Genomic DNA, 13806 nt, shown 5'->3' on the forward strand with positions numbered 1-13806 from the left:
AAGAGTGACCACGCACTGAACTGATTAATTTTATTACCGGCCGCGCAATGCAGAACACAATAATTCGGCCGACCGCGCGATCGTTCTGCTTTCCGAATCATGAGAGATTATGCACTGAACTGATTTATTTTCATTACCGGCCGCGCAATGCAGAACACAATATTTCGTCCGACCACGCGATCGTTCTGCTGTCCGAAACATGAGAGATCACGCACTGAACTGATTAATTTTATTACCGGCCGCGCAATGCAGAACACAATATTTCGTCCGACCACGCGATCGTTCTGCTGTCCGAAACATGAGAGATCACGCACTGAACTAATTATTTTTATTACCGGCCGCGCAATGCAGAACACAATAATTCGGCCGACCGCGCGATCGTTCTGCTGTCCGAAACATGAGAGATCACGCACTGAACTCTCCGTCGACTACAGCGCCACCTAGAAGTAAAAAACTGAAACGGTTGCGTTTCCCCATACATTTGGATCATTTTTCTCATACAAACTTTGAGCCATTTGCGCACGCCAACCACTGGACCGAATGAGCTGAAATTTTCAGGGGAGCTTCTGGGACCCCCAAACTATCATTTAAGGGTGCAAGGTTTGAAATTCAGGATTTCATGCATTTTGGGCCAGTCTATTGTCTCACCAATAGCTGCCGCGCATTCTTTGAGTGTCCTCTTCGCATTTATGAGTTGCGCAGAGGTTTCGGTGGATTCTCGAGTGGGTTCAACATCACCAGGCTCAAATAATTGTTCTTCAGGATCCTCGCGAACGGTAGACTTTCCCAAGCACTTAGATGGATCAATGGCATTCCGATCCCATGGGTAAAGTCCAGATGCTTGGAAGCCGTTTTTGATGGTTTTTACGGTTACCGAATTACGTAGGCAATCTTGCAACACTGTTGCAAAATTGTGCGCGTTCACGCAGCCTTCAGGGTTCTTTTCGCGAAATCTCTGCACAGCTTTCGGCCATGCGTTTTTCATTGGTTTGAAGACAGAAACATCTGCCGGTTGCATTACGTTACGGGTACAATGCGATCAAAACAATCCCAATATGTCGGCATAACTTTGATGTTTCAACGTTGATATGGCTACTGTGGCCGTCAATAATAAAAATGACAGGCATCCAGGACGTTTCTGATATAATCACGGAAGACAGGGGTGGTCATCCATCCGGTATCAGATTTAGCCACTCCCCACATTGAAGGAACTGAATCAGCCACATCTTTTGGGATTGTGTTGTACGGGTAGATGATGATTGGAGGGATGGCTTCTCCGGAAGCGAAAAACGAAAACATGGTTGTTATGTTGAGCTTACTAGAAGTTCTCTCGACGTCGTAGACGTTGCGGCTTCCACGCAAAGCGAAGACGGTTTTGTTTTTTGGGTTCAATTGAAACGAAGTCTCATCTCCATTCATTATGCGTCGCGGATCTTGAAGAATTTCCATGAACCCTTCCTTGGTCAGGAATAGTTTATTTTATCGTACCAGGAGCGTATATCCGAAAGAGAGACAGTCGCACTGGCCTTCGTAACGAATTCCGGGGTCCGCAACGACATCTTCGGATGTCGTTTTAAGTACAGTTTCAGCCATGTTCGACCTTGATGAAAATCGAAAGATCTTTGAATACTAACAGCCCTTAAAAGACAAAAATTGAACGTTTTACCTGGCATATTTTGAGGAAATTTGTGTTCTCTGGGGTTCGCATCCAAAAAAATCTTCACGTTACTCAGCAGCATCTCCTTGGTAACGGAAAACCCTCAGCTCTGCATATCGTACACCCATTCTTCCAATTCCGTCTCTTCGTCCTGCGTCAAAACCGTAGTGGGTCCTGGACGGAACACGATTTGGGGCTTCTTTAGAAGCACAAGTCTGGATCGGATTGTTGATCGAGGAATTCCATAGTGGTTAGCAGCTTTTTTAGCACTCATCTCCTTGCGCTGTATTTTATCACATGCAACAACTAGTTTGGTCTCGGAATATGTACTTCCGTATTCCTTTGGTCTCTGTGCTTGTTGGGAGGAGTGACCTTAAATTAGTAAAAAATCATACAAAAGTAGTAATTTATCCATACATAATTGCTGGAATCATCAGGAGTGGACTACTTTTGAGATGCGGTGAATGATCTGAATATGCAAATCGTTGGATTTAGTGATTTTCCGACAATATCCATATGTGCTTGTTTTTCAATGAGATGAAAAATTAGGTGGTAGATACAGGCTCGGTTTTAGGAAACATAATTTATCAATTAAAGCAACGAATTTTATTCAAAACCGGTGCAAACACGACCGCCGGGTACTAATATGTGTCGAATTATTCAATAGTCTGAGCCACAAACCAATTTATATGCTCAGAAATGCTGAATGTTTCACTAGGGTGGCGAAATATAACACAGTGGCGATTTATAATACATCTACCCTACTCCGCTTATTTTTAATCGCAACAGAAAATGAGCGCCAGGATAGTCGCCTAAGAAAATCATACCACTAGAAAAAAAAGCTACTTTGATATTTTTGAAAATTTGGCCGACACGTGGCGGATAGTGATAATGAATGCTTTGATAGCACGTGCGATTTGTACTGCGGACAGTCCGGAGCAGTCCGTGCATTCCCCTATAGAGCGTGTGACGATAAATTCATTAATTTGGTGTTTTTTTTTCTAATGCAAACAATAACAATAAACATTCCGATCAAAGTCACCTGAAGCACCTAACAAAATGTTGTCAAAATTAAAACACACAAACCATCGAATACAATCCTAATTTTTGACAATTTGTTCTGTTCTTTTTCTTGTTTTCAGTTCTTTGATATTCGTTTTCTTTGAATTCAAATTATACGTTCCAGAATGGTAAATGCAATCACGGTTTTACAACTACATAATTAATGTCCCGAGATGTTGTTAAATCTAACAACCCCATTATTTTTTACCCACTTGTATTGTACATATTCGACAGGTCATCCTCAAAACCGCACACAAATCGACGGCATCGATCAGCTCGGTGAGTCGCAAGAGCAGGAACACCAGCATCGTCCGGAAGAAGTACAAAGAATCGTACCACGTGATGGGTGGCTTCGAGCAGCGACCCTGGACCCCGACCAAACGGCGGGGACCCATCGCGGCAGAACACCGTGGCCCGGGACCACAATATTTGCTGCCACAGCTGCTAGGTGAGTCAGGCCGAATTAATGATGTTATAATCGGGTACCACAATGGCTATAAAGTGAGATGTTGTTGGCGGCACTGCTGTTAGTTGGTTGTCTAACTCGGATAGCGTGGGTTGTTGGAAGCACTCTTCTGGTCTATGGCGGTTGTCGGACGAAGTGCATTCCTTGTAAGGCAATATTGCCTGTGCGCGGTTTTGGAGTACGGAGACTCTTAAACCGAATCCATAAATAGCGGATATAAATTATTTAAATTAGAATCATTAGCGAATTTTCAAGAGCAGACAATTGGCTTAAGTTGTTTGTTTTTATATATGTACATACATGCAACTAAAACAAACCTTGAATAGTTAATGGGGAAAACACCCACTTGTTGGATTGATGCAATAACGGAGCAAAGAAAAACGTGACTGTTATTGTGATGACATCTACCAAGCAGCAAGTTTGCTGTGCATAGTTACTTGTGTAAACACAATATAAGTCGTAGTTTCTAGGTTTGACTTATCATATTTTTTCACAAAAAATCCGATATGAACTTTTTTAAACATGTTCCAGTATCGTTTCACAGGGCAAAACACCATTGCTATGTTCTAGAAATGTAAGAGATACGTATTTCGACCTTAACTGTGAGGCCGTCTTCAGTGTCTCGTACTTGACTCGACTTCTCGTACGAAGTCGAGTCAAGTACGAGACACTGAAGACGGTCTCACAGTTGAGATCGAAATACGTATCTGTAGAGATAACAAATCGTAGTGGAATTAAATCTAGGAACTTTTTTCAAATAGGCGTAACTGTATTTGACCTTGAAATTTGAAACGACTCATACATTCTCTATTCAGCATATTTCGTTAAACTGACGTTACTATCTGATAGATCGCAATCTATTCTTTCTGTTTGGTACATTAGCTGACCAAAATAGTTTGAATCAATAACATAATCGCCATTTCAAAATTCAAGGTCAAAATCAGTTAGGCCCATTTGAAAAAAAATTCTAGAAATGTAAAGTTCTAAACTCGTCTTAGACAGTTTAAAATCATAATTTTGATCACCAACCGCAGCAAGTAAATCTTGTAAACACGTTCTTCTAAAGGCATAGATTTTTATCGTAATATTTATTGATCCGATTTATTGATAGTTTTGCTTGCTTGTCACTTAACTATACGGTGATACTTGCAGAATATATCGTTGATAAATTATTGAATATCATCCCAAGTTATATGGCAGGACCAACTATCATGAGTGCGTGACAAATATTTAAAGTCATGTATCTTAGACTGGATACTCTAAAAGGAGATGACAAGCTGCGATACATTCTCATCAGACAAACGATTATTTCCTGTTACAGTTAACTAATAAATATGTATGCCCCCTAGACCTTCTAAATAGCTCGTACTTCCAGTTGCGACCACCCACGCGATATTACAACTTCCAACAACACTGCTGCTGTTTGCCCGAGAGAAAAGCACCCAGCAGCAGCTAGACACGAATGGAAATGACTTCATCCCATACTTCCTTCTCACGTGTAGCGCCAACAGAACAACACACTAATGCTAACTCCATTTTAGGCACGCGAGTAGTCGATTCCAAGAGGGCGGCCGCACCCGCATACAGCTTCGGTCAACGCCACCGACCCCGTACGGAATCCTTCAGTCCAGGCCCACTGTACAACATTACCGGGCTCGGATGCAAGGGAAAAGATACTCCTCCGGCTTATTGTTTGCAAAGTCGACCCAAGGAAATCCCAAAGTACCTCACACCGGCCCCCGGAGAATACAATGTAGAAAAGTCGGACAAAATGCTCGTGAAATCGGCTCCGCGGTACACCTTTGGCGTTAAAAAGCCACCGAAGTCCACTAGCGAAACTCCAGGTATTTTAGATCGCCGAAATCATACATTTATTTTAACGCATTTACACCTTTTAAATTGTTCAAGCATCATACATAACTCGTTTTACCTATTTTCAAATACCATCACATTAAAAATCAAAAGTATAATACAAATCATCCCGAAAGAGCGGTTAAGGATACAAGGGCACTAAAACAATTACCATCCCCTACCAATTATAATTTAATCCCCCAGGCTCAGAAGCTGATTTAAATGAATCTGGTTCAATTTTCATGCAAATTTGTCACACGTTTATTGAGAGCTAGATAGCTGGATTTATTTAATGCTGTTATACCCGCCCCTTCCCTTTCCGGGTTGTCTATGGGTATTTAACTTATGGGTGGTGGTAACCACGGTACTTACACAATGAACTTCACTTGATAGAGAAGCAACAGGTGATGTCGCGTGTTTTCGATTTCCCTCATTTTTGTTTTGTTTGATTAATGGCAATATTTGAGTTTGGTTTGGTAGATGTAGAAGTTAGCAAGTAGCACCAATAGTATTTGAATGAGCTTCGAATTTTTTGTTTTTATAGTCATGGCTACATTCAAATGATGGAAAGGCGGGTAAAATATGCTGAATTTCGGATCGTTTTTTGAATGTCTTCGTCAATTTATAGAACTTAGGGGTAGATGTGTGCGCCGCCGACAGTTTTGAATCGGCGCGCCGCCGGTTCACGCCGCCGATCTATGATTTTCCACGTCGATTTAAACTTACTGAAGTCTGTAGAATTTTCTAATTGTTATCTTTAAAACATCCATTGAATTTTCACACAATTTTTGTGAATCTGATTCCTTAAAAATTCCATTTTCTGTTGTAATTCTATAGAGCTATCCGAAAAAAAATGTTGAATTTTCTTTAAAATCCACAGAACTTTCTTCGAAATTATGATTCGTTTTGAGATGCGCAAAGTTTGTACATACGAAAAGGTGGTGAATTAAAGGAAAAATCATAGGAATACAATTTATGGGCAGCTTTTGAGGAAAACAAAACAATCGCATCGAAATTGATCTAGAGTGCGGTTCCGCAAATATTTCAATATGTGACATTTGTATCATAAGACATCCTGGGGAAGCTTGGTATGTTTCGCTAGTTTCAAATAACTTCTTGTGGAAGTATTTAAAAATTTCCTGTAGAATTTCCAAAGAATTTTCCGTAGAAATTCTTGAGGCTTTCCCATTGAAATCAAAAGAATTTCTCGCCGAAATCAAATTCTTAAATAGCGAAGGGCCGTTTTGCCGAAAGTCATTTGGCTGATGGCCATAAGTGTGTGGCTCCAAATGGCTGGAGCGAAATGCGATGACAGCCGCTCTCCGTCGGTGCGTGTGGATGCCACCGAAATCTGACAAGAAGAGGCTGAGTCATGGCTTGCTGCTCACCGATTGACACGCTGGGGTGGTAATATATAATCACACGCTGATGGTAACTTACTTAAACCCAACATTTCCCTTCTTCTCTCACAAAAAAGGAACAAAAAAATCCTTTAGCATAGGACGCAGTGTTTGTTTTTTCAAAGTCATTTTCGTAAAACGAACGTTGAACATGTTTCATTTGAAAACTGAACTCCAAAATAAACTTGACTTGCCATCCAGAAACCACGTGGTCAAATTTTTGAAGATTTTCAACCCCCCCTCCCCCCATGTGGCTTATCGTGGTCATTTGACAGACCTCCTCCGCCCACCCCCTATGACCACGTGGTTTTTTTCAAGTACAAAAATTAAAAAAAAACTTGTGTAACTAAAACATATGGTTAATCCGATCAATTTTGAAGATGGAAATTAAAAATTTTCATGAAGTCGAAAATTTTGATGATGTTATCATGTTGTAATGTGTATCAGGTATTAGGAAATCTAGAATTCGCACACCTTCACTGCAGCAGGAGGATATAAAAAAATGTGGACTCGCGAATATCTTATAAAAATTTCGAGAAAAATTTATAATGGTTTAGAAATTTTCCAAAATATCCCTATATTTTTAATTTATTTTTTATTTTTTATTAGTGTTTTTTTTTAAATATTTTTTTAGATATTAACCTCAGCGAAGCATCTGAACTGAACTCGTACAACGAAAAGTTTATCAGCGAATCACAAACTTAATATGTAATCTTAGAGATGCAAATAAAACCTCCTACTGTTGTTTCTTTTGCGTAGCATTCTTGTAGAAATTTCAGTATTGTTTTCAGAATCATCAATATTAGAAATAAATAATTATAAAATATTTTTTTTTTTGAATTGTTCATTGCTAACATTGATTTATTCATGAAACTTTTGCATTTTTTCGTTGAACATTTTGATTTCTTTATGGAAAAATTTTTATTTCATAATTGCAATTTTTGCTTTTACAAGTGCTAATTTACTATTATTGTGTGTATTATTGTTCTTTATTGGCAATTTCCTATTTTATTATGGAAAATTTCTATTTGTTGCTCTGCTAAAGAGATTTTCAATCCAGAGCTGGCTCATCTCTCAAAATTTCTACTTCTTCATTGAAATTTTATTTTGATATCGACTCGTGGAAGCCAATGATGCCATATTAAAAATATTTTCTCGGTCACTCTGACGGTTCTTTGGAATAATTTTCCAAGGAAAACGTCTTGATTGATCTGGTAGATTCGTGGGCTGAACTTGAGAGTATTTTGAAGTACCTTGAGCATCTCGTATTCCTGAACATTAATCACTGGCTTAACGTTCAAGATAACCCATCTTATCTGAGTGTTCAGAATGATTCAAACATTTAAACTTTATTTACATGCTCTTAGAATCGAAATCTTCCCAAGGTTTCGGATATCTGAGTTTTCATGGTCAGTCAAATTTGAGTTCCCATATTTTTTTCTGTAAAGCCAATATCTAGATGAACAATTTTACTGAAGAAAATGGTGGCCTAGTCCTCTTTTGTGATTTTATAGACAATCTAAAACGCTGGGCATATATGACCCATCATTACTGAAAGGGTTGTTGAGAGTTGTTTTGGAATTTAATTTCAATCGTTATTATAACACTATTTTTTAACCTAGATTGTTTTTAGGAATTGGAGTGTTTTTTTCTGGAACACTGCCACTTTTTTTTCATATCGCAGGAATCTCCTTAGTTCTAAGACCCTTTTATGAATTTAAAAGCATTTTATTTAGAATTTCATGTTGATTTTTTAAATGCAAGCTTCTCTATGTCATAACCTTTTTCATACGCACTACTAGAATTTTGTGTATTTAGAACATTTAGGTGCATTATTATTTTTTTCGATCAATTATCCTAATTATTCAATATCATAAAAACTAGGCTTTTTAAGCCTAAATTATTGCCTACATTTATTGCTTGGATTAATTTTAAATTCCAAGATCTTCTTAATTTTCAAGAATAATTATTCTGGAGTTGCAAGGGAAACCCTTCGGAATATTGATAAGAAATTCTTCGGAGTCTCCCCGAAATATCTTTAGAATTTCAACGACATTTTTTTCCGAAATTCTGTGGAAGAGCTCCGAAAAATGTTCGGTAGAAATTTTGAAGAACTAGAAGAATCCGTAGAAGGATCCGAAATGCATATTTACTATGAAAATTCCAATAAACATCATATTCCGAAGAATTTACAGTATAAATTAGAAAAAAATCCAGACAAGACAAGAATCTCTAAAGATTTTTTTCAAAATCCCGGGCAATTTTGATGAATCTTCAAAGGAAATTCTTATAAGTTTCCAATGGATTTTTTTTTTCGTTTTCCAAAAGAAATTCTTAGAAATTTTCAGCAGTTTTTTAATTTCCAAAAGAAATTATTCGGAATATGCCAAAATATTTCCGATGGAAATTCTCAAGATTTTCCAGTAGAAAATCGGAAAAAGTTTATCAGAAACACCAATAATGAATTTCCCGAGAAAATTCCGATGTTTTTACAAGTGGAAATAACGAAAAAATTGTATTTTTGTAGTACTTGTAAAGGTTGTACTTTTGAAGCTTTTTTAGTAGAAATTCCTTAAAAAATTAAATCCAAATTTTAAAGATTTTCTGATGTGAAAATTCCTTAAACTTTCTAAATCATTTCCTGTGCATCTTTGCATGGTAAAGATTTAAAGCAATGTTTAGCTGAACCTACAAAGAAATCAAAATGACATCCCGAAGAAGAATGAATTCCCGATGAAGTTTTTAAATGATTTCTGGTTCAGATTAAAAAAAACATGAACCTTGAGAATTCTAAAGATTTATTCTTTGAAAATCCAAAGAATTTTTTGAAGATAATCCATAGACTCTTACGTGGAAATTCTAAATAATGCCTCGAATAAAAAAAATACTTGGAAAATTTAATTAACAAATAGCGTAACAAAGTATTCTGAAAAATTTCCATTTCAAAATTCCAAAATTGAAAAAAAAAAATCAACGGAAATATCAAAGTGTTTCATGTGGCATTGGCTCCATATTCCAACTGGAAGTTGGTCCGCTTTTCAACTTAGTACATTCTATTAACATTTCCTCAGTTATAAATTGAAAGCTTTTATATGCCAGCCATTGCACGATTATATATTTTGTGTAGCAAGTACGATGGATACATTATACCTAGGGTGGCGAGAATGTTTCCCACCCGAAAACATCCTAGACAAGGACGAGAATCGAGCTCGTCATCTCCGGATTGGCAATCCTACGCCTTTGCTCGCAAGGCTAACTGGAGACTGAACATTTTGAAGTGCACTCCTTAAAATGTTCGAAAAACTTCTTTTGTAAATGAAGAAGAATTTCTGGCGAAGATTCGGAAGAACTTGTCGAAGAAATTTATTTTTTTTCGGAGTTTTAAGGAAAAAATTTCGGAATTTAAACTGGAGATGTTTTGTTTTTTTTTCATTATCAATTTGTAGCAAAATTTCCAAGAAAAAATTTTCAGAGGGAATTGTTCAAAAAAAAAATCTGAATGCCAGCACTTTATCAGGATTGTATGAAGTAACGTCAAAGTTTTCACAGGAAATTTCTTTACTTGATTTTTCCTGAATTCTTTTGAATTTTTCTTCTTAAGATTTTTTCTTAGATTATTGTAAAAACAAGAACATCAAAATTGTAGAGCTGCAGTCCGCTGATGCAAAAGTGTCGGCGGCGTGATGCCAAAAACCATCTGCGGCGGAATTTTTTTTTTAATTTTTTTTCCCTTTTTCCTTTCCAAATTTTTTTGTGGAAATTGAAACTGAATCGCAACCTGTTTTGGTTTATTTTTGTATGGATATAGGATCTTAGGCTAAGACGGTCAAATAATGCAGATATGCAACGGCGATGCGACCGACGCTGCGTTATCGATTTTTCTCGATGCACACCTACGTCTTTTTAACGCTGAGTTGAAAAGACGCTACGTAGGCATCGGCCCTTAGATGCCCTTTGCGTTTAATGATTAAATCATTAAATTTCAATGATATGTATATTTTACACCGTTATTGTTATTCACCAAAAGTTTTTCGTGCAAAAAAAAAACCACGTGGTTCGAGAGCAACACCCCCCCCTCCCCCATGTGGCTCATCGTGGTCATTTTCCAACACCCCCCCCCCTCCCCCCATATATGACCACGTGGTTTCTGGACGGCCCCTTAACATCGTGGTCTTCAATCGCAGAATAACTATATATTGAAGTCAATGGAATGTATCGTTAAATGATAATCTAAGTTGGTACGTGTTATGATATTGATCTCTCAAGACACGTTCTAGATTGCAGCAATTATCTAAATAATTTATTATGTTTAACAGAGATCATCACCGCTTCTAATCATGTGAGATTATTTTCATCGGCTTTTTTCGGTGAACATTACCGAAAAAAGCCGATGAAAATAATCTCACAAATAATTTATTCTGCCCAATTAGTCCTACTATCAGCCTCGTGTATAGTAACACCACCAAGCTGACCTTCAACATGTCGATGTTAAACTTCCGAACTTCCACATCGAAAATGATATTTATTTAAAAAAGATAGCGATACCTCAAATTTTGATTTTAACTAGTACCCTAGTACTATTATCTATTATCCAACAAATAGCTTTGTGAAAGCTGACAACGTATTTTTTGATTTTGTGATTTTTTTCTTTTGTTATCTATATTTGGGAGATTTTCAGCCGGAGACTGTTTCATCTCCTAAATACCAAAATACGCTTCAATATATGTAATCTATTTCGCTTTCCAAACATCATTGTCGCATATGATATTTCTCCATATTTCTCAGATTTTGTAGAATAAGCTAAATACAGCTAAGTACACTGTCAATTGTATAAATTTTAAACTAAATTTATTTTAACCAAAATCTATGCTTCCCGGACTCACCCTGGGATTTTCTAGACTGCCAACCTTTTTTCGGTAGTCTCTCAAACACGCTTTGTGATTTTCCAAACCACAATCCATTCTCCGGCCGTCGTCACAACGCATTTTTGGTTTTTCAAACCTCAATCCTTTTTCCACCGGTCATCCCGACGCGCTTTATGATTTTCCAAACCACAATCCATTTTCCAGCGGTCTGCCAGACGCGCTTTGTGATTTTCCAAACCACAATCCATTTTCCGGCCGTCGTCCCAACGCGCTTTGTGATTTTCCAAACCTTAATCCATTTTTCAGCGGTCGTCCCGACGCGCTTTATGATTTTCCAAACCACAATCCATTTTCCAGCGGTCTCCCAGACGCGTTTTGTGATTTTCCATACCACAAACCATTTTCCAGTGATCATCCCGACACGCTTTGTGATTTTCAAAACCACAACATTCACTTTCGCTTTGTGATTTTGCAAGCCACAATCCATTTTCCAGTGGTCGTCCCAACGCGCTTTGTAGTTTTCCACACCACAAACCATTTTCCAGCGGTCATCCCGACACGCTTTGTGATTCTCCAAACCACAATTCACTTTCACTTTGTGATTTTACAAGCCACAATCCATTTTCAGTGGTCTCCCAGACGCGCTTTGTGATTTTCCAAACCACAATCTATTTTCCAGCGGTCATCCCGACGCGCTTTGTGATTTTCCAAACCACAATCCATTTTACAGCGGTCTCCCAGACGCGCTTTGTGAATTTGCTAACCACAATCCATTTTCCAGCGGTCATCCTGACGCGCTTTGTGATTTTTTGAGCCACAATCCATTATACAGCGGTCTCCTAGACGCGCTTTGTAATTTTCCACACCACAATCCATTTTCCAGCAGCCTCCCAGACGCACTTTGTTGAAATGCTTATGATTCCTTTTGAACTCACCGTCAGGATACAAAAAAAATAACTTGGCAGGATCGCCAAAATGTGGGGATCCAAATGGCTGGAGCGAAATGCGATGACAGCCGCCCTCCGTCGGTGCGTGTGCACGCCACCGAAATCCGACAAGAAGAGCCTGAGTCATGGCTTGCTGCTCACCGATTGACACGCTGGGGTGGTAATATATAATCACACGCTGATGGTAACTTACTTAAACCCCACAATAAGGTCGAACCACTCGAACATTTATTGGTCAAATATATCATTTAGCCGAACAAACCATTAGATCGAAAGACATTTGGCCGAAAATGTCATTGGACTGAAATGTATATACAGACAAAAATATTGTATGTCTAAACTAGTTATTTCGTCGAGAAAATCGTTTGGCCAAATAGATAATTTGGCATAAGGAGCCATTGACGGAACGAGTCAACATTTTTTACCTTATGAACTGTTCGGCAAACCATTTCCGACCTAATAACCGTTTCGGCCATTCAACCAAAATTAATTCGGCTAGATGACTTTCGACCAAGTGGCATTCGAACAAACGTCTTCAACCGAAAATCATTTGACCGATGGCCGAAAGTTTTCTAGCCACAAATGTTATGTGGCCGAACAAACCATTAGAGCAAAATACATCTGACCAAATGTCATGTCATTCTTGGAAATTCTGAATAATTTCATGGGAAAGTTCCAGAGAGTTTCCCGTGAGTTACCGGTGGATATTGCAAAGAATTATCTGTGGAAACTCAGAAGAACTACCTGTGGGAATTCCGAATAATTTTTCTTTAATATTTGAAACAATTTCCCGTGGCAATTCTGAGAAATCTCAAATGAAAATTCCGAAGAATTTCCAGTGGAAATTCCAAACAATAGCTAAAAATATTTTGACGATAGAATTTGCCGAGAGAATAACGAAGATTTTTTTAAGGAAAGCCCAAGAAAATTGCCGAGTAGATCTCAAAGAATTTGCCGAGGAAATTCCAAATAGTTTGCCGACGAACCTTTAAAGAATTTTCCGAGTCAATACCGAAAAAATTCTAAGGAATTGACTCACATTTTTCAGTGGAAATTTTGAATGATTTCCAAAGGGATTTCTAAAAAAATTCCAAGAAACTAACTAGAAATGAGCTGAAAACAAACCGAAGAATTCCCAGAAGGAATTGCGAAGAATTTGTCGAGGAAACTTCTGCAGTATATCGTGAGGAAACTTTCGGAGAATTGACTGAGGAATTGCAAACAATTTGCCAAGGAAATTCAGAAAAGTTTGTTGAGGCTTCCCAAGTATTTGCTGTGGAACTTTCGTGGAATTTCTCAACGGAATTGCGAAGATTTTTTTAGAAAACTTTCTAATATCCTGTAGAAATATTGAATAATTTCTCAAGGAAATTCCGGAGAAATTCCCAAGGGGTCTTGAAGAATTATCCGAGGAAATGCTAAGAAATAGCTGAATAAATGTTGACGGAAATATTGCTGAGGAAATTTTGAAGAATTTTCCAAGGAATTAAAAAAAAATGCCGAGGATATTTTGACGAATTTGCCGAGAAGATCTTGAAGAATTCGTTGAAGAATTTCC

At 37.9% G+C, this 13806-nt stretch overlaps 1 protein-coding gene across 9 annotated transcripts in view; it reads left to right on the forward strand.

Annotated features, from left to right (window-relative positions):
• Positions 1-13806, forward strand: part of LOC134213071 (uncharacterized) — a 105946-nt gene that overhangs the window by 53305 nt on the left and 38835 nt on the right. For 7 of the 9 annotated variants that reach the window (XM_062691614.1, XM_062691618.1, XM_062691621.1 and 4 more), the window contains 3 exons: positions 2800-2847; positions 2954-3167; positions 4727-5029. In XM_062691614.1, coding sequence (XP_062547598.1) covers positions 2845-2847; positions 2954-3167; positions 4727-5029 — 520 coding nt within the window. In that variant the 5' untranslated portion in view covers positions 2800-2844. The remainder of the gene's footprint in view (positions 1-2799; positions 2848-2953; positions 3168-4726; positions 5030-13806) is intronic. The other 2 variants (XM_062691619.1, XM_062691620.1) reach the window with 1 other exon arrangement.

This window comes from Armigeres subalbatus, chromosome 2 (genome assembly GCF_024139115.2).
Source record: "Armigeres subalbatus isolate Guangzhou_Male chromosome 2, GZ_Asu_2, whole genome shotgun sequence".
Classification (NCBI taxonomy): Eukaryota; Metazoa; Arthropoda; class Insecta; order Diptera; family Culicidae; genus Armigeres; species Armigeres subalbatus.